General features: G+C 53.4%; 1 protein-coding gene across 1 annotated transcript in view; it reads right to left on the bottom strand.

The window, feature by feature from the left end:
• Positions 1-205: 205 nt before the first annotated feature.
• LOC309403934 (phosphofurin acidic cluster sorting protein 2-like) overlaps positions 206-18,017 on the bottom strand; it is a gene marked incomplete at both ends in the record, with an annotated part of 70,089 nt that continues 52,277 nt past the window's right edge. Inside the window, 23 exons of the mRNA XM_081998234.1 lie at positions 206-321; positions 425-538; positions 699-922; positions 1,104-1,245; positions 1,347-1,389; positions 1,473-1,515; positions 1,877-1,909; positions 2,241-2,343; positions 2,431-2,541; positions 2,633-2,787; positions 3,104-3,210; positions 4,597-4,701; positions 4,826-4,958; positions 5,082-5,212; positions 5,500-5,571; positions 5,888-5,981; positions 10,026-10,177; positions 10,815-10,874; positions 11,684-11,764; positions 12,786-12,877; positions 13,035-13,197; positions 13,393-13,518; positions 13,888-13,977. Coding sequence (XP_081854360.1) covers positions 206-321; positions 425-538; positions 699-922; positions 1,104-1,245; positions 1,347-1,389; positions 1,473-1,515; positions 1,877-1,909; positions 2,241-2,343; positions 2,431-2,541; positions 2,633-2,787; positions 3,104-3,210; positions 4,597-4,701; positions 4,826-4,958; positions 5,082-5,212; positions 5,500-5,571; positions 5,888-5,981; positions 10,026-10,177; positions 10,815-10,874; positions 11,684-11,764; positions 12,786-12,877; positions 13,035-13,197; positions 13,393-13,518; positions 13,888-13,977 — 2,490 coding nt within the window. The remainder of the gene's footprint in view (positions 322-424; positions 539-698; positions 923-1,103; positions 1,246-1,346; positions 1,390-1,472; positions 1,516-1,876; positions 1,910-2,240; positions 2,344-2,430; positions 2,542-2,632; positions 2,788-3,103; positions 3,211-4,596; positions 4,702-4,825; positions 4,959-5,081; positions 5,213-5,499; positions 5,572-5,887; positions 5,982-10,025; positions 10,178-10,814; positions 10,875-11,683; positions 11,765-12,785; positions 12,878-13,034; positions 13,198-13,392; positions 13,519-13,887; positions 13,978-18,017) is intronic.

The raw sequence follows: 18,017 nt of genomic DNA, 5'->3' as shown, positions 1-18,017 counted from the left end.
GCTGGTGTTGGAGGGTGCATGGACCTGGTCTCAGTGGCCTCACCTGCATGGGTCTTGGCTCACAGGGAGCGGTGTGGGTGTCGTACCTCCCTCTGCAGAGCAGGCAGGGGCTGGGCCACAGAAGAGAAGGGACAAGAGAATGTCCATCTCTCCCGGTCTCCTGCTACGACCCTCCGCAGCTCCAACCCAGGGCTGCCCCCGCATTTCACGCGCTCTTCGAATAGCCAAAGATGCCCACAGGGAGGTACTTGACATGTGTTGGCCACTGTGCTGCCAGCTGGAAAAACTTCACATCGTTCCACTCCACCCCATCTATGGAAACTGAGAGGAGAGGGTGCAGTGAGGCGCAGCCCCGCCAGAGGCAGGCAGCCTGTGCTGCTTGGTCTGACACCTACAGCCCTGTGGAGCTTGCGCCTCCCCTCACCTCGCAGCATGGTATTCTGGTGTTTGGCTGTGCAAATGAGGCGTGTGATCCCTTCGATGACTTGGCTTTTGGGTTCCAGGTCCTTCTCTTTTGGTTTCTTACTCAGGAACATCACTGGGACCCGAGGACAGACAGGACCAATGTTAGGATGTCTCTACCTGGCTCTGGGTGGGAGCCCAGGTCTCAGCCCTGCCCTCCTGCAGGCTCCCCCCCCCCCTTTTTGCAATGGACTGTGGCCCCACAGCCAGCAAGCACCCCAGGTGGTCTTGGTTACCTTTCTTGTTTTTCTCCTTGGTGACCACGGTCATGGCCATGGTGCTAGGGGGCACCAGCTCCCCTGTGCTGGGGATGCGGCTGACCTGGAGTGAGCGGAAGTTGCTCTTGAGTGTGTTCTTGATACCCGTCTCCCGCTTTTCACCCTCCTTCTTCCTGTCAAGCCCTTGTGTTGTCCAGTAGTCCACCTGCAGGCCCATCACCTCCACACCGGGGCTCAGAGACCTGGGCAAGATGGGCAGCACCATGCAGCACAGAGGTGCTGCCCTTGCTCCTCTACCCCCCCATAGTCCAGCTGCAGCCTACCCTGGCCCAATAACCCCAGAATGTGGCAGCTTGGCCAGGGAGCAGCTCGAACCATCCCACCCCAGCACCCACTACCTCAGACTGAGCAGGGCCTCCTTACCCAGCACCAGAGAGGCCACTGCTGACTGACGGGGAGGGTGGCGGGGTGCTCACAGTCTCCTTGCCATAGGGGGCCGCTCCACCAGCTGCTGGCGCCGAGCTCAGCAGGGAGGGGGTGCAGACTGTGGCATCATCCGAGTCCACTAGGGAGAAAGAGTGTAGGTTGGGGGGTGCTGGGGAACACCAACAAAGGGCCTCCCCCCCGTGGAGAAAGGATCCAGGGACTGGGCTCCCAGGGACTCACCAGAGGCGCTGAAGGACTGCTCCACCAAGCCCACCTTCACCACCTGCAAAGGACAGCAGCAGCAGGGCTTGTACACTGCCCTTGTCCTCCAGCCCCAATTGCCCGCTGGCCCCTCAACACACTCACCCCCACGAAGGGTACAAACTTCTGGCAGGAATCCTCGTCAGGGCTGCACAAGGAAGAGAGGCTGGTCAGGGTCTGGGTGTGCTGAGTGCCAAGTGCCATGTGGCTAGCCTTGTGGCCGAGGGACCCCCACGCTGGCAGGGGCCAATGTTGGCTCATGGCCACTGGGACCGTCTCCTCTACCCTCCCCTCCCATGGGACCCCTTTGTCCCCGACATGGCAGCACAGGGCACACTACACAAGGAGGCAAGGAGTTGGCCCCTCCAGTGCTGGGAGAGGTCTTGCATGCGGGAGGGCAGCCATGCCCCACTTTGGGGTCACAGCTCCTCTGCACGGCAAGAGGGATGGATGCACATGGGGGACAGGCGGGGGGGCCAGGCAGCGGCACAGCAAGCACAAGCCAATACCTGATATAAAAATCAAAATAGAGACTTCTCTTCCTTGGGTGCCAGAAACCAAGAGAAGGGAGAGGTGAGAGTGCAGCTGGAACACGAGTGTCAACCCCTGGGCAGCACATTGCCGGTTCACGGTCCCCAGCCCAGCCCAGCCCTGGCACCCAGTCCCCACCTTTGGGGTCATCACAGCCCACAGCTGCTGGAGGGGCCGAGCGCACCAGGGAGAGGCAGGGGATGGCACTGCGGGCCTCTCACTGTGAAACCCCAGCTCCCCATAGCACCGCACTGCTTGCCGTGGGGAGACCCACAACCCTGTCCCAGGCACAGCCCAGACTGGGTCTGTGAGGCAGGAGAAGTGCCCTGGGGCCATGCTCACCTCTTCTGCTTGTACGTCAGCATAGCCTCAGAGATGGGGAGCTGGTGAGACAGGCTGGCTCCAGCGATGAACTGGGTGACGCGGCCTGCAATGTCCACAGTGTCTGCAGGTGCAAAGAGCAGTGAGAGCCTTGGTGGCAACTGGGTTCCCCTTCAGGGCACTGCTGGCCCTGGCCTGCCCCACTCCTCACCTGCAACAGGTGGCTCAGCCCTGCTGAACAGCTCCCGCCATGCCGTGTCCAGGAAGAGAGTGCTGTATTTGTTATCCACCGAGGCCAGGTACTTGGCCAGAGGGTGAGAGCCTGCAGATGAGAAGGATGACATTGGCTCCAGGCAAGGGAACCCAGGGTGGTAGACAAGGACAACCCTGGGCCCGGGCTCGTGGCAGCTCACCCAGCGGCACAAGCAGGAAACGAAGGTAGTTGAGCCAGTCGGGTGTCTTGCTGGCCAGCTGCTCCACAAAGAAACGGAGGACAACACTCAGGTAGCTCTGATCCCCTGCCACCACAACCTTCACTGGGGGAGGCATGTGGGAGTTACAGTTACAGCTGCCAACGAAAGAGAAAAGGAGACCATGAGGGACGAGCAGTGGCTGAGCAGGTGGGTCAGGCAGCAGGGGATGTGCCCTACCAGGCCAGCTGACCCAGCATCAGAAACCCATTGCTGACAATTTCCAGCTTGCTGAGCACTGCTGTGGGCACAACCAGCACTGGGATACCCCGCTTTCCCCAGGGCCTATACCTGCTCCTGTAGTTGTGTCCACAATCCCAAAGGGTCCTAATGAGCCCTGGGGGAGCCAGGGCCCTTCCCAGCCCTTCTCTGCAGTCACCGGGAGCTGCCAGGCTGAGCCCAAGCTGTACTCACTATCGCTGGATGCGGGAGACAGTGGTGTTGAAGGCTGCCTGGATGTCCGCCACGGAGCAGGTGGATACGACCAACTGCTTGTGCGCCTGGAGCTGCTCACTCACGTACTGCCAATGCAGAGAGCTCGGGTTAAGGCACCCTGGGGGGCCATGGCTGTGCTGGCCAGCACCAGCCCACACCTGCCCTGGCCCCTGTGCCCCCCAAGATAGAGCTGGGGCCCCTGTCCCCACGCATGCTGTGAGGAGGCTGAAACCATCAGGTCACCCCTGGCTGCATGCCCAAGCATCCCCATTCCTCCCAGCTCTTGCTCCAGAGGGCTGACTGCCCCAGTCCCCTGCTCTCACCTTTGAGCACAGCACTTACCACCCTGCAATGACAAGGGCAAAACTGCCCCAAGAACCAGGCTGCGCTCCTTCAGTCCAGGGACCCTCTGATTTAAATCCTGCCATCCCACAGCAGGGCCCAGATCTAGGCTCGGCCCCCCTTTGCTCATTCCCTTCTCTCGCTCTCTCCCATTGTGGCACTCCAAAATCTTTCTGTGCCCTTCAGGTGCCTGCATGCAGCTGAACAGTGGTAAAACAGGCAGTCGTGCTAAACAAGGGGGCTTAGAAGATGCCATGACAGGGTCTGGGAATGGGCCTTGCTCCTTTTTCCCGATCAGGACAAGAGCTAGAGCAGGAATACACCAGGAATACAATGTGGCTTGGGTCAGGACTCCACTGCCTCTCACTGAGAAGCCCTTTCTTCTACTGCAAACCTTGCCTTGTTTCTCCAGCACTGTTTCTGGATGTCAGATGTAGCTGCAGGATCCCAAAGGGGTCTCACTAGTGCTTTATACAACTGCTCTTTGCATGTTTGCACACACATACATGGCCCTGCTCACCTTCAGCAGTCAACTCCTCCAGGCATGGAGGAGGCAGGTGCTCAGTCAAGGGCTGGGCCCATCCTCAGTGGACACAATGGTGATCAGCATGAGGCAGGAAGGCCTCACATGCCTCCCTGCCCAGAGACCCCAGTTCTGACAATGTAGTTAATGCTCCCTGGGAGCAGCGGGCTATGCTCTCCCATCTCTGAGTGAGAAATGGCACCTCTGCTGCTTCCCAGGGCTTGGTGCCAGCAGAGGGAGTCTGGCCCCTCTGCCAGGGCATCCAACAAAGCTCTGACCAGTGTGGTCACTGGGAGCCAGGACCAAGCAGTGAGGGTACAAGGCATAGCCCATTAACCAGCCTTTCTGGAACGGCTCAGGGCATTGTACTTTGAGAATGCAGCAATGCTGGTGTGTGGCACATGACGGCAGAGATACACCAGACTCTTGTGTTTGTACCTCAGCACTGTGCAAATGCACTGTCTCCCCAAAGGAATGGCCACGCTGGGGGACAGAAGGGCACAGCTGGTGCCAGTTTCCCTAGGACATCCTGCCGTGGTTAGGAGAATCCTCTGGGAGCCTGCTTACAGCTCCCCCCGTGCATCCAGCTCCCATCATACCTACTCACCTGCCCCTGCCACTCAGCAACATTCACCAGCACAATGCTCTCAGGGAGCTGCTCATCTGAGACCAGGATCTGGTTCAGCTGATCATAAACAGACTTTCGGGGCACCTATGACAGCATCACCATGAAAGTTAATCTCAGCTAGCCACCCTGGCCACTCTGCCCATGGCTGAAGGCCTGGCGGGGCTCTTGAGTGAGAAGCCTTGAGGTGAGGCAGCTTCCAGGGCCTCACCTGGGTGCTGTGCCATGAGTCTGGAGAGCTCTCACTGTCCAGGCTGCTGGCGCGGCCACCCTGTCCCTTTGAGCTCTGTCGGTCCTTCACAGAGGTGCTGCGGGGACGCCATAACTGCTTGCTCTCTGCCTTGCTGTGAGAGAGAAGCAGGAGAGGCAACACTGTTGAGGAAATCCCATCTCCACCAACCCCCACTCACTCCAGGGAGCCAACATTAGCCCTCTCAGCTCTGGCATGGAGCACGGACCCGCCTTACCTGGGGGACACAGCACTGGGGAGCTCGGCTTTGGTCCCAGGGCCCAGCTGGGCCAGCCTGTCCACACTGCCCTCCCTTGTGGCAGCCTCTGCAGGGGTCAGCCGTGAACATGGCTCCTCTGCGGCCAGCTCCTGAGGGCAACACACAGTCGCTTCGCACACACCGCTCTCCCTGCCCTGCTCCCTGCACTCATGGGTGCCCCCATCCAGGATAGGCCTGGTGGCCCTGCTGGAGAGACAAGGCTGCAGGGCCTCGAGGGGGCTGGGCTGCATCTCCTGCAGACATAACCCTCCTTCCACTCTTCCTGCTCTCCAACCCAATCTACTTGTCCTCCCATCCCTGCTCCCAGGCTGTTGGGCACCAAGGTGAGGCCTGAGGGAGCTCCAGCCCCATTCCACATCCCATAGCCTGGACTTACCACTGCAGGGACCTCCACTCCTGACTCTTCCTGTGGTCGCAGCACTCCTGGCTTCCGCTTCTCTGTCTCACCCTGGGGGACAGGGAGTGGGATCAGAGCAGGATGGAGTGCCCTGAGTGGGGCGGCTGTCAGTAACCCATGCCTGGCCTCACAGAACACATGCTCCCACAGGGGAGCATGGCATCACCCTGGGACCAGCCGCAGAGGATGCCCCCCATCGCTACCTGTCTGCCTGCACCGGGAAAAAGAAGAGGAAGGAAGGGAAGGAGCAGCCCCAGGCAGGTGCTGCCAGGAGCTGTGGTGTCACAGGGAGCTGCAGGCACTGTGGGGATGCTGGGCTGGCTGGGGAGGGAAGGGGGCAAGAGGTGGTGGTGGTGGTGTAACTCACAGGGCTGCCCGACTCTTGATCCTGCCCTTTCTGGCTGTGCAGACTGCCGATCTCAGTCTGGGAACCAGAATGAGAGACTCCCTCAAAGAAACGCCTGCAGAGAAACAGACAGACGAACAGATGGACAGACAGACAGATGGGAGAGAAAAAGGCGGGAGTAAGAGAGGAACAAAGTCACCATGATGCCAGCACATCCCACCGGCCTGTCCCAAGCATGGACCACTATGGAGAGGTCCCCAGTGGGACACAGGGCCAGACACGCATGTATCTGAGCAACTCACAGCCTAGGAGCAGGCCTGCCAGTCCCACATACCATGGTCTGCTGCAACAATGCTGCGTGCAGGGACAGAATGGGGCTACCCCAGGCCAACAGGGCCAAACCTGTGACCCTAGTGAGTTAGAGGCAGGCTCCCTGTCTCCTAGCCAGCAGTGACTTCTCTCTCAGGTGATCCCCTACAACTGCAGTGCAGGGTGAGGAACTGCCACTTTGCTCCATCTCACTGGTATTTGGTCTCTGTCAACACCACAACTCCAATGTGCTGCTGAACCTCTCTTCCCCTCTGCACTACCATGGCTTCCACAGATTTCTGCTGCCTTTCCCTTCTGCTCCCCCCTTTCCAAGGCGGGCTCCTTGCTGCTGATTGCTGCTACTGCTGCACACTTCCAGCAGCAGCTACCGTCTTCCCTTTCTGCTTTCCCCTTTCCGAAGGCTCTGAAGACCACAGTCTTGCACACAGAACCACGCCACAGGTAGCGCAGCAGCACAGCAATGTCCTGTTTTGCTCCCCGGCACTTAAATTTGCCTTTTTTTGAGCTCTGGTAGAGCTGCACAGTGTAACTCTGAGGCCCTGTTCCCAAGTCACAATGGTCAACACAGGAACTCACTTAGGGCAGCAGGACTGTTTCTGCCACCAGTGTGAGCTTCCACCTTTGTTTCCTCTTTTTCCATCCATCATTTATTTGCCAAGGACCTTCTCCACATCCTGTGGGCTGTTCAAAGACTAATCTTTAGGAAACAAACAGGCTCTATCACTGGACTTCACCTGTCATCTTTCCCAGTACTTTTGCAGCAACTGCAGCCCATTTGCAATGTGTGGCTTTCCTGCAGGAGATCTGAGTCCGTGTCCCTCTAAGCTGCATGTATATTTGTTCACTGACTCCCAGGAAAAATCTCTCCTGATTCACCTGGTGTGCAGATGGGGATACCAGGTTTTCAGGGATGACCACAGAGGTGTAGGATATAGAACAGTTCTTCTGTCAGGACTCTGACAGAGTTTCCATAGTTTTCTATTGTCCTCATCTGGATATATCTGCAGCTTTCTGCAGGATACCTACAAACCTCTGAACATCCTGGCTGCTCCTTCTACTCTCCTTTTAACATGTTTCCTCATTTGTATACATCACACTGTGCTGCCAGGCACAACAGTGTTTGTCAGGTTCTTTGCTTTTACTGCTCCTACAAAGACATTTCATCTCAGTAAATAACAGTCCCCATCACAGAGCAGCTCTTCAGCAGCAGTGTTTATACACTGGCTGGGAGGAGTCAAGGCTCAATTTTCTTCTCACTGGCCCTGTGACTAGCTGCTTCACGACATGTTCATTTACCAAAGCTATGGGTTTACAGTTGGCATTGTGCCCTGGTGGGACATTTTCTCCAGGTCACACAGAGATAAATGACGTCTCCTGTTATTAGCATAATTCTGCTCTCTCCACTTCTCCAATCTCTGCTATAGGATCTCAGGCATTGTCACCACCTTGTATAGTCACTGCTCTACATTTGCCTTTTCTCAGCCAGCAATTTCAATCCATATGTTAATAACTTGAGTCAAACCAGAAAAATATGTTTTCTAATAATTCACTCCCCAATCAGCAGCATCTCTCCCACACACCTCTGTACTGTCCCAGTAATCCCACCAGAATGTGACATGCCACTGGCACTTCAAACAGCTATCTTCATTCCCTCCTTTTTCTTAGACGTTGGATGTGTCTAGATTGTATACACTTGGTGTGGCTTTCAACACCCCATTTAAATGGGAATGTCTCCCGCTTTGCCATGGAAGTTGTGTCTGTTCCTGCCCTCTCTCACGTGCAATTCAGAAGCTTTCATCCCTAAAGGATGCGTCACACTGAGCACAGAGTTCTGCAATTCTCAGTTTTCCCTCTTCCACAGTTTAAAGGCTATCCTATAGGCATGATTGAGTCTGAGTCTCAGCAGGTTGAGATTTAGGTAAATCCCAGCCCTTCTGCACAGCCTCCTTCTGTTTTCAATGAATAAGCCCTCTCTCCCCAATCCACTTTTCCAGTCACCTATGGAGACATTTGCTCCTTCACCTCTGATCTTCAATCAAAGTCTCTGACTGTTGAGGTCTTACCTAACAGCTTCAGATCTAGCTCCAGTTTCGCCCCAGTACAGGAGCAGCCTACAGCTGCGTGGCCTTCCTGGCCGATCAAAAGGATGGCTATCTGCTCCCAACACCACTGGCCCAGTCCAGGGCACCGGTCACTGCTCACCCTTAAGGACTACCTTAAAGCCCTTGCTCCACAGAGACCTTCACAGTGTCTAGCAAGGCTGTCTATGACAATAAATAAATCCAACGTGAGGATCACATCTTGAATTTACACGTTGGGCTGGAAGGTCATCACCAGCTGAGAAGGCTATGCAGGGCCTTGGAACCATACACTCTACGCTAAAGACCTTGGCAGCTGGCTCCCACATCTCCTTAGAAAAAGTACAGACCCAGTAATGTGAATTCAAGGGAATACACACTCAGCACTGACAGAAACGGAGGCACTAGAGAGCAAACCAAGCTAGGGGCACTTTGTGAACAGGCTGAAAACAGCCCAGGGCCCAATAGGCTGTCCCACCAGAGACACCAGCGAACACCCAAGGAAGACTGTAATGGCAGGTACAAGCACAGAGCAGCACTTACTCTAGGATGCTTACTCTAGGCTCTCCCAGTGACCAGATGCTTGCAAATAGGCACTTGCAGAGCCAGAGTGGGGTCGTGCATTTAAATACTCTCAATAGACTCCTCTTACATAGTTTTACATAGTGTACATACATAAACCGTTATCTGACCACAAAAAGACTTTCCTTTTTCTCCCACAGCACCTTTGTTTCTTTAAAGCCTTTGATGAGAGACCATGTGAAACTTGGAGTCCAAGCAGACCACCTAAGCAACTCCCCCTTGCACATGCACTTGCTGTTGCCTTCACAACAACTTATGGGTTTGTGGAAGACATGACTTCTGTCATGTTCCTGTTCCTTCTCCAGTGCCCTATGGGTTCCTAAATCCAGCAGATTTAATTTCAAACAGTTTGCCTGTGGCAGACAAAGTCTGCTACGCCTGCTAAGTATATTCAGCAGGGATTCCAGCTAATCCACATTATATTTAAATACCAAACTATAGAGACAATAACGACAAGTAATTGAAGAGACCCAGCGCACTGTGAGGCAGCCAAATAGAAAGACAATAAAAGGCAACTTTCTCACAAAAAGACAGCATGGAAACAGAACAGCCCTGAGCAGAGAGGCCAGGTGAACACAGAACACATGAGAGAAAAGCCTGGTTTCACTGTATGGTCCACTGGAGACCTCTGTGCCAAGCCAGGAATGCTTGGCAGAGCAAGTCAAGCCACCAGGTGCCTGAGGAATGGGGTGAGGAACATCGCTGATGGTTGCTAGTCACGTGTTTCCACAAAGGGTGGGAACGCAGCATGCAGATCTCTCAGGGACACAAGGACTGGCCCAAGCAATCACAAAGTGCTCAAAAGCCAGCTATGCTTCAGTGTGGAGAGCCCTGAGAATGCCAGGACTGTCAGCAGAAAGATGAGAGCAAGGAACAGCAGGGGCTTAGATCAAGTAGGCACTCTTCCAGCAGATCAGTTAAGTGTTAGATTCTGGACTGCCAGGAAATTAAATGAGACTAAATGTGAAGGAAGCCAGTTTTAATGGGCAATTTTGAGTTTATTAAGCAGGATATGCAAGTGAGGATCTCAGTGGTGCCAACAGAAGATGGCAATGGGAGTGGAGACATGACAATGCCTGCATTAGCCCAAGCAACAGAAAAGTGTCAGAGGGCATTCCTTCAGGTCCCACAGACTGTACTGTTGGTCTGTGACTCCCTGTAACCCTTACCTCAGGGTGGGCTTGGGTGTGCTGTGCACACTCTCATTGTCCTCAATCTCCGGGCCACTGTCACTGTTATTGCACTCTTCCAGGCTATCATAGAGCAAGCCCAGGTCTTCCTCCACCTCCTGGGTCTGGTCTACAGGGTCAGAGTCCAGAACCTGTGGGACCAAGCCCAGAGGGCAATGAAGAGATATGGAGTTACCTGCATCCCAGGCCAGGCACATACAAGTTTCCTCCCAGCCATGAGGCACATCATTGCACTGTTCCCACCTCAGGGAGCCAAATCCAGCCTGTGGAAAAAGCAAGTGACAGTCATTGGGCCAAATGAGGGTGCCATGAGCATGACATCCAAAGGAGTCTTCAGACACCCATCATACTGGGAGTTAAGACACCTGGGACAACTTGCACTGGATGTGCCACACACTCAGTGCAGGCTCCCAGCCAAGGCCAGCTACCCCCAGGCTGATATTAGCCTGCTCTCATTTATGAACAGGATCATACTTGCAATGCCAGTTCCTGGGACAGGGCCAGTGTATGACAGCACCCTTCTTCCCCAGCCCCTCCCCAACAGGAAGGTGTTTTTGATTTGAGCATGAGGCTCAGAGTTACCTTCCTGAGGCAGAAGACTTTGGAAAAGCCAAGCTCCAGCCTGTGCCGTTTCTCACACCACCTTTGGTAACACCCCTGAGCACCTGGAGCTCATGTCTTGTGCTCCCAGTGAGTGGGAACCAGCACTCTGACAACTACACATCTGCAGGAGACACTGCCAGGTGGGGCAGCCTTCCTGCTTCTTACCTCCTCCGTCACTTTAAACCTCTTCAGCAAAGCCACAAATTTCTGCTTGAAGTTTGGTTGCTAAAACAAAACAAGGGAAGAAAAAAGATCAGCAAAACTACCAAACCAGGTTCCAAGGTGACTAATGTACAGGCCATGGCTGCTTTCTTTAACATGCTGTCAGCTCCTTTCTGGGTCCACAGGCCCAAGGTCAGTTATGAGCCCCCTTGCTCTTTAAAATTACTGTAGAATTTGGACTAAATCTGGACTCTGCAAGAAGCTGCTGTATCTGGGCATGAGGGAGGGTGAAAGGACTCAGGCTCCCTCTACTACAGGCTGGAATAGCACTTTCTTTCCATTTAAATCCCCTTTCTCCCCAGACCATCTGGTTGAGGAATGCTGACTTCAAGCAAGAAAAGACAGGGAACAAACTCAGGAAGAAGGTGCCCAGGGACCTGCAGGGCTGAAGCAGAGGAGGACTAGGAGATGCTTGGAGAGTGGAAGGCTGGCAGGGCAGTTCCCCCCTTCTGCTGACAGGCAGAGGAGCTGCTAACGGCTCACCCTTCCTTGTGCCAACTTTCCTCTTCCTCAGGGAGGGAAAGAGAAGAACCATGTCACAGCAGCAAGTCAAAACTGTGTTGCACACAGATCATCATTGAAAGGAAGCCAGGCTAAACACAGTACAGACCATGAGCTGGGGTACAGCTCTGAGAAACAAGCTAACTCATTAATGGCAAGAGGTTTGCCCCTTCTTCTCAGAGCCAAGGGCTGTCTCCCCTGCACTTCACCAGTGCCAGCATCCCCCATCCAGACCCTCCTCACTCCCTTCAGCGAGGGGAGGAATTGAATCCCTTTCACCCCTTTGATCACATTGTAAATGCTGATGTTACTCTGGTCATTGATGTGGTTCGGATCATTTTCCTCCTAGCCTTCTTGGTTTTCCTCAAGTCATCCTCTTCATCAAACAGATCCTGCAGGCAAAAGGTCACAGCACATCAGAGCAACTCAGAGTGCAGGGAGCAGCATCTCCTAGAAGTTCCCTTGCCCCATGTTTGCACCCTGTTTTGAAAAGCTCTGCTCCACTCTGCTCCCAGAGTCTTGCTTCTCACTTCTTCCACCTCTCTCCATGCAGCTCATGCTCCCTCCTTAGCACTGTCCCCGCAACAGACCCTCTTCCCCAGTGCCTTTGCCCCCACGCCGCTCCAGGGGCACGTGTACCAGCAAGATTCAGAGGAGAGACAGCAGCTTTCTGCAACAGTCCTTGTAACAGTCTAAAACCCTTCTCTCTGCACTCACCAGCCTCCCCATGACCCATATGTTTTTCTCCTGGTCTCCCCGCTCCAGGGTTAGCTCAGAGGGTGCAGCACCTGAGCTCACAAAGTGTTCTTCCAAGGATCAGCCTCAATGATACACACAGCTCCCAGGGATACAAGGCCCTGATGTGTTAACCAAGCAGGATGGGACAGGTAATGTGGAGGACCCTGAACAGGGGTTTGTCCCTGTCCTTGATCAGCATGCTATGGCAAGTCCTTTTTGGCCTTGACTGTAGGCACCACAACAAGAGAACAGCAAACAGCAGTGGCACAGCTCATCACAGGGTTGGGATGGGTCAGCCACCTCTAAATATTTTCAGACCCAGACTGTACTGCTTCCTAAAAGCTCTGTTCTCTCTCAAAGAGGGCATTGTCTGTCCTGTTGCAGGGAGACAGGAAAGAATCATAGTGCAAGGTGGAGTGTCTTGCTGCAGACAAGACAGCTCCAAGGACACATGGGTGATACATATGGGTCTCCAAAGTCCCTTGCCCCACCATGGACTTGACAGCAGCACACAGTTCTTCCTGCTGTCAGATATTGTGGGTCTCTGCGCTGTGAAACCATGACAAATGTTTACAAGGGAGATGAGAGGACTCAGGGTGATAAAGACTCTCAACCCCTGATTCTCGCCCCAGAAATGGGACCAGGACATAAGCCACTCTGCCACACCTCCCTTACCTGACCCTGCACAGCATCATCACTGGCTTCCTGTTCTGAGGAGAAGCTGTCATCCTCTTCTTCAGAGTAGTTATCAATGTCTGGAGAGCGATCTGAAAGCAGACAGTACAGACGCCACAGCTAAACACGATGCCCGTCATGGCTCCAGTGAAATGATTGGTATTGCTGGCAGGCGCTTGGGGACACACTCCATTACCCATGTCCTGTCCCAAATGCTTGCCTTCAGGTCTGTCATGAGCACTAACACACCTGAAGCTTTGATTTTAGGACCTGAGGGGACGCTCCCATCCTCATGGTCAATGGGCTGACTGGACAAAGAATAGATGCTGATTTCAGCCACTCGGATGTTCACATCCTTCATGTTGCTGTGGAGGCCCAGAAGCTGCCCACCATCCGTCGGGTGCTGCATCACCTATAGGCAGACAGACAAGCCCCCTGCCAGGGTGACACAATGGCAGCTGGCAGACCACCCCCTCTGCTCTGTCACAGTTAGGCAACAAGCCAGAGCACTCACAGCACTGAGCACCTGCCAGCCAGCCCAGCTCCTTTCCCAGCACTGGCACAGGGTGGCCATGCAAAGCTCTGCTCTGTTCCCAGTACCCTGTACCTCAGCCATGTTAATGATGCCCACTGCAAGGGTCTTGTAGCCCAGGATCGTGCGGTTCTTGTATCTCTTCCTCCGCTGCAGCATGATCTGCAGTTTGTTGCCATCTCTCTTGAGGAAGTGTGGGTACTGGGAAAGGGAAGCACAAGGAAGATGGCAGCATGAGGGCAGGGCTCAGCATGACACACAGGTAGAAAACTCATCCTCAGTGCTGATGGATCAGGATCTGACCTGCTGGGCTTTGAGGTGCCCCTCAAAGGCTACCTGCACTCCGCATCATCCTCCAATCCACATTGCCCAGCAAAACAACCCCTGGAGCAATGGAGCAGCTGGCCAGCAGCAGGAATCTGTGCTGTTATGATCTGAGCATAGGCAATCACAGGAGGCCCCTCCTCAGAGGTTGCCCCCTTCACACTGAGCCCCCAAAGCTGTGCTTGCCGAGAAATGCCAGGTGAGGGGAGCACCAGGGAGCCCAGGGGACCAGGGAACACAAGGTACCTGCAGTGAGAAGGTCAGCTCCAGCTCAGTCTCCATCAGGCCGCCAGGTGGAAGGACATATTCATTTGATCTCAGGACTCGCTTTGAACCCTACAACAAGATTGGTAAACACACACAGCTAAGCTGGAGCGTCTTGGCCACAGACTCCACTGCACCATACACACAAGTCAATAGTGTTCACAGTCCACAAGAAAAGAGCCAGTGCCTTGACTCTGTCTTGTTCCACCTCACAGAGCCACCTTACACACACCAATCAACTCTTTGCCTGCAGTTTCTCCTGAGCTGCCAAAGGCCCCTTCTCCTTGCCCACCTGCCAGGAAGCACTTGCTCTTCCCAAGTCTGCTCTGCTTAAACTGGCTCCTTGCACCTGGACTTCACTGGACACTGTGGAGGAGGACACGGCCAGAGCCAGAGGGAGCCATGCATACAGCACCAGCAGGGAAAGGAAAGGGTCCCAACACACTGCCTAGCCAGGAAATGGACAGGTCCTGGAGCATATCTCTGCCCCCACAGCAGACAGACCCAGTGCAGACCCCTGCCCAAGCACAGCTGGAGGGATGGCTCTGCTGAGACCACAGCAGGATGTCCCAGGGGAACAGGGGTACCTCCACTTGCCCAGCTTGTCTCTCAGAAAACTCCTCCTAGTCTTTTTCTCAGGCAACAGTCCTTATCTCTCCACATATACAAATGTTTTTTTTTCCCCAGGAGGGCAGTAAGAGAGGTACTCTAACCACGTGCCCGCTCCAACTCTTCCTTTTACTTCTGTCCTATCTTTACTATCTCTATGGCTTGTCTGCTGACAGAGACACTGAATGACTTGGGGGATGAAAAATGCTGCCTGCATGCACCAGGCTCTCTTGATCGCAAGGTGGCATGCCTGACAGACCGCCCCCAAAAGGCCCATGCCCACTGGCTGTGTCCCTGCAGGGACCAGCTCCAAGCATAAAATAGCCCATGGTGGTTCCTCACTCTCTCCTGCCTCCCTGTGAATGGGCCAGCAAGCTGAGACATTGACCTAGGGAGGCAACAGGATAGGCCAGTACACCTGTTCTTGCAAATCAGTTATCATAGAATCATAGAATACCAGGTTGGAAGGGACCTCAAGGATCATCTGGTCTAACCTTTCTTGGCAAAACCACAGTCTAGACAAGATGGCTCAGTACCCTGTCCAGCTGAATCTTTGTAGTGTCCAATGTTGGGGAATCCACCACTTCCCTGGGGAGATTATTCCAATGGCTGATTTTTCTCATTGTAAAAAAGTTTCCTCCTGTGTCCAGTCGGAATGTCACCAGGAGTAACTTGCACACATTACCCCTCATCTTTTCCATGTGACTCCTTCTAAAAAGGGAGTATCCATATTCTTTGCAGACACCCTTTAAAATTGGAACATTGTGATAAGGTCTCCCCTAAGCCTTCTTTTCTCAAGGCTGAACAAACGCAGTTCCCTCAGCCTTTCTTCCCAGCAGGCTTCCCAGTCCTTTGATGATCTTTGTGGCCTTTCTCTGGACTCTCTCCAGCCTGTCCACATGTTTTTTGTACAGTGAGGAACAAAACTTAACACAGTATTCCAGGTGTGGCCTGACACAGTGCTGAGTGGGATAATGACATCTTTATCTCTGCAGGTGATGCCCTTGTTGATGCAACTCAGCATCCTGCTGGCTTGCTTTGCCACAGCAGCACACTGTTTATTCATATTAAGTTTGTTGTCCACCAGGACCACCCAGGTCCCTTTCCACAGAGCTGGTCCCCAGCTGGGTAGATCCCAGCCTGTGCTGCGCTCCTGGATTATGTTTTCCAAGGTGCAAGACCTTACATTTGTCTTTGTTGAACTTCATAAGTTTCTTGCTAGCCCACACTTCCAGCCTATCCAGGTCTTCCTGCAGGGTGGCTCTCCTTTCTGAAGTGTCCACTTCCCCACTCAGTTTGGTATCATTGGCAAACTTCATCAGGGTACACAGTTGCTTTTGTGAGCACTCCTTAACTTAAACTGCGGGCTAGTGAGCAGATGGGTCAAAGCTAACCAAATAGGCACAGCGATCCAAAGGAACTGGGTGCCACCTCATATGTTGCCACTTCCCAAGACCTCATTGCATCCCCACACCCTTCCCAGCTTGATCCTGACATGCCATGGCCAGCAGGATCCTAAGTTGGCCATGGCCAGAGACCCTTCAACAACTTAGACAAATCCTAGATTTGGCTAAGGTTAGGTGAGGTTAGAGCCCCCAGCTCTTCAGGTCCACTGCAAATGGGACAGCAGCCCCAGAAGTCATGACAGGAGCATGTAGGTGGCACTGTAAAGGAGACCACACCTACATCCCCTCTGCAATCAAAAAGAATGGCAATGGGCACAGCTGTGTTTCAGCACCTAGCGAGCACCAAGGAAGCTTGCTGATGGGAACTTCAGCAGGGTCCAGCAAGCCTGGGTGGTGCTCATATAAGGCCTTTCTTGCACTTCCGTTGCTGGTGTTACCCATGCTAGCAAGGAAAAAAACCAAACAACCTATAGAGGGGAGGCAAGAAAGGCCTCCCCATTTTGCAGTGATGCAGCATTACAGTTCTCACCGATACTGGAGCAAAGACAAGCTCTAGCAAAACCCTCATTGGTTTTCAAGAGGCCCAGTCTGAGCTGCCTGCAACATTGTTCTTGGCAACTGTGCCAGGAGTGAGGCTTTCCTGTGAAAGGTCTTCCTAAAACTGAAAAGAAGAGGTGGAGCTCATCCCCTTCACCATCTGTGAGCCTTCCTGGCCAAGGATGCACTGACTCTTCCTTCCTGAATTCTTCTTTAATAAGAGATGACAGGTGGTCACTATGACAGTGACCATTTATTTCACCACATTTACCATTTGCTGTTTGTTGTAAAGGGATTATCCACTAAAGATTCCTTCTTTCATCAAACCACACATACTGGTGCAGTTATTCTTCTTGAAGATGCTATTTCTGGGGACAGAGTTACAGCAAAGGAATGGTGAGGACAGCCTGGGTGGCACATCCAGTGAGTGAAGGTTTCATAAACATTGCTGTCCTGTGTGTTACTGTCTTTTACCATTACAGAAGTTACACACCCAGCTCCAGTCCTAGTCCCTGGCTCTCAGTGAAACGCCGGTGCACATCCATGTGACATTGTAAGGACTGGGACAAAAGCTCATTCATTATCACAATGGAAGCAGAAGGGAGCAGCAGTGGAGATCAGAGACCCCTAAACAGCAGCACTTTTTAGGTCTGGGACAATTCTTTATGCGTGCAATGACCTGGCAGGCTGCACCCTGGCTAAGCTCAAGCCCTAGGAGATACCTGGCCTGTGGGGTCACATGAAGAGAGAGATCATAATGTCTAAGCTCTGCCAGAGGGCCAGCTCCCAGGGCACCAAGGAGCACAGCACTTGGGACATGGGGTAGAAAAAGGGCTAGACATTGTACTGCAAATGTGTGAGGTATAGCCCACTCGGGTAAAGCCACTACCTAAAGTTCAAGTACAGCCTGCAAGGTATGCTAGGTTTCATGAAATGGATGGCACTCACATATCCAGTAGAAAACACCGATCACCTTCAGGAGCAAACCATGACCCAGCAGAAACTAGCATTGCTCCAATTAAACAGACTAGAAACAAGCACCTGGGGGCTACTACCCACCTATCAGCAACAGAGAGTTAAGAATAACTTGGGATTTCTAGTAAAGTTGACACAAATCTCACGAGGTTCAGCAAAGGCAAAAGCAAAGTCCTTCCCTAGGATATCCTATAACTTTGCTGCCTGGGAAGAACCCCAGGCAGCAGGACAGGCTCTGCAGAAAGGGACAGGGGAAATCCTGGGGGGCATCAAGGTACCTCTACATCAGCAGCATGCTCAGTAGGGCAGCAGTGACACCAATCTCAGCCCCAGCAAATGTGCAGGCAGAAAAAGGGATTCCTTCCCTCTATTCAGCACTGGTGATACCACAACTGGATTCCAGAACCAGTTTGGGGTCCCCAGTACAAGACAGGCATTGACAGACTAGAGCAAGTCCAGCAGAAGATGTCAAGCATGGTCAGGGGCTGGAGTACAGGACACACAAGAAGACGCTGAATGAGCTGGGTTTGTTCATCTGGAAAAAGAGAGTGTGAAGAGGTACTTTACTGCTGCCTACAGATACTT

The sequence above is a fragment of the Phaethon aethereus genome (assembly GCF_964289735.1).
Source record: "Phaethon aethereus genome assembly, chromosome: 3".
NCBI classification, from domain to species: Eukaryota; Metazoa; Chordata; class Aves; order Phaethontiformes; family Phaethontidae; genus Phaethon; species Phaethon aethereus.
This window is presented reverse-complemented; position numbering and strand designations above follow the sequence as displayed.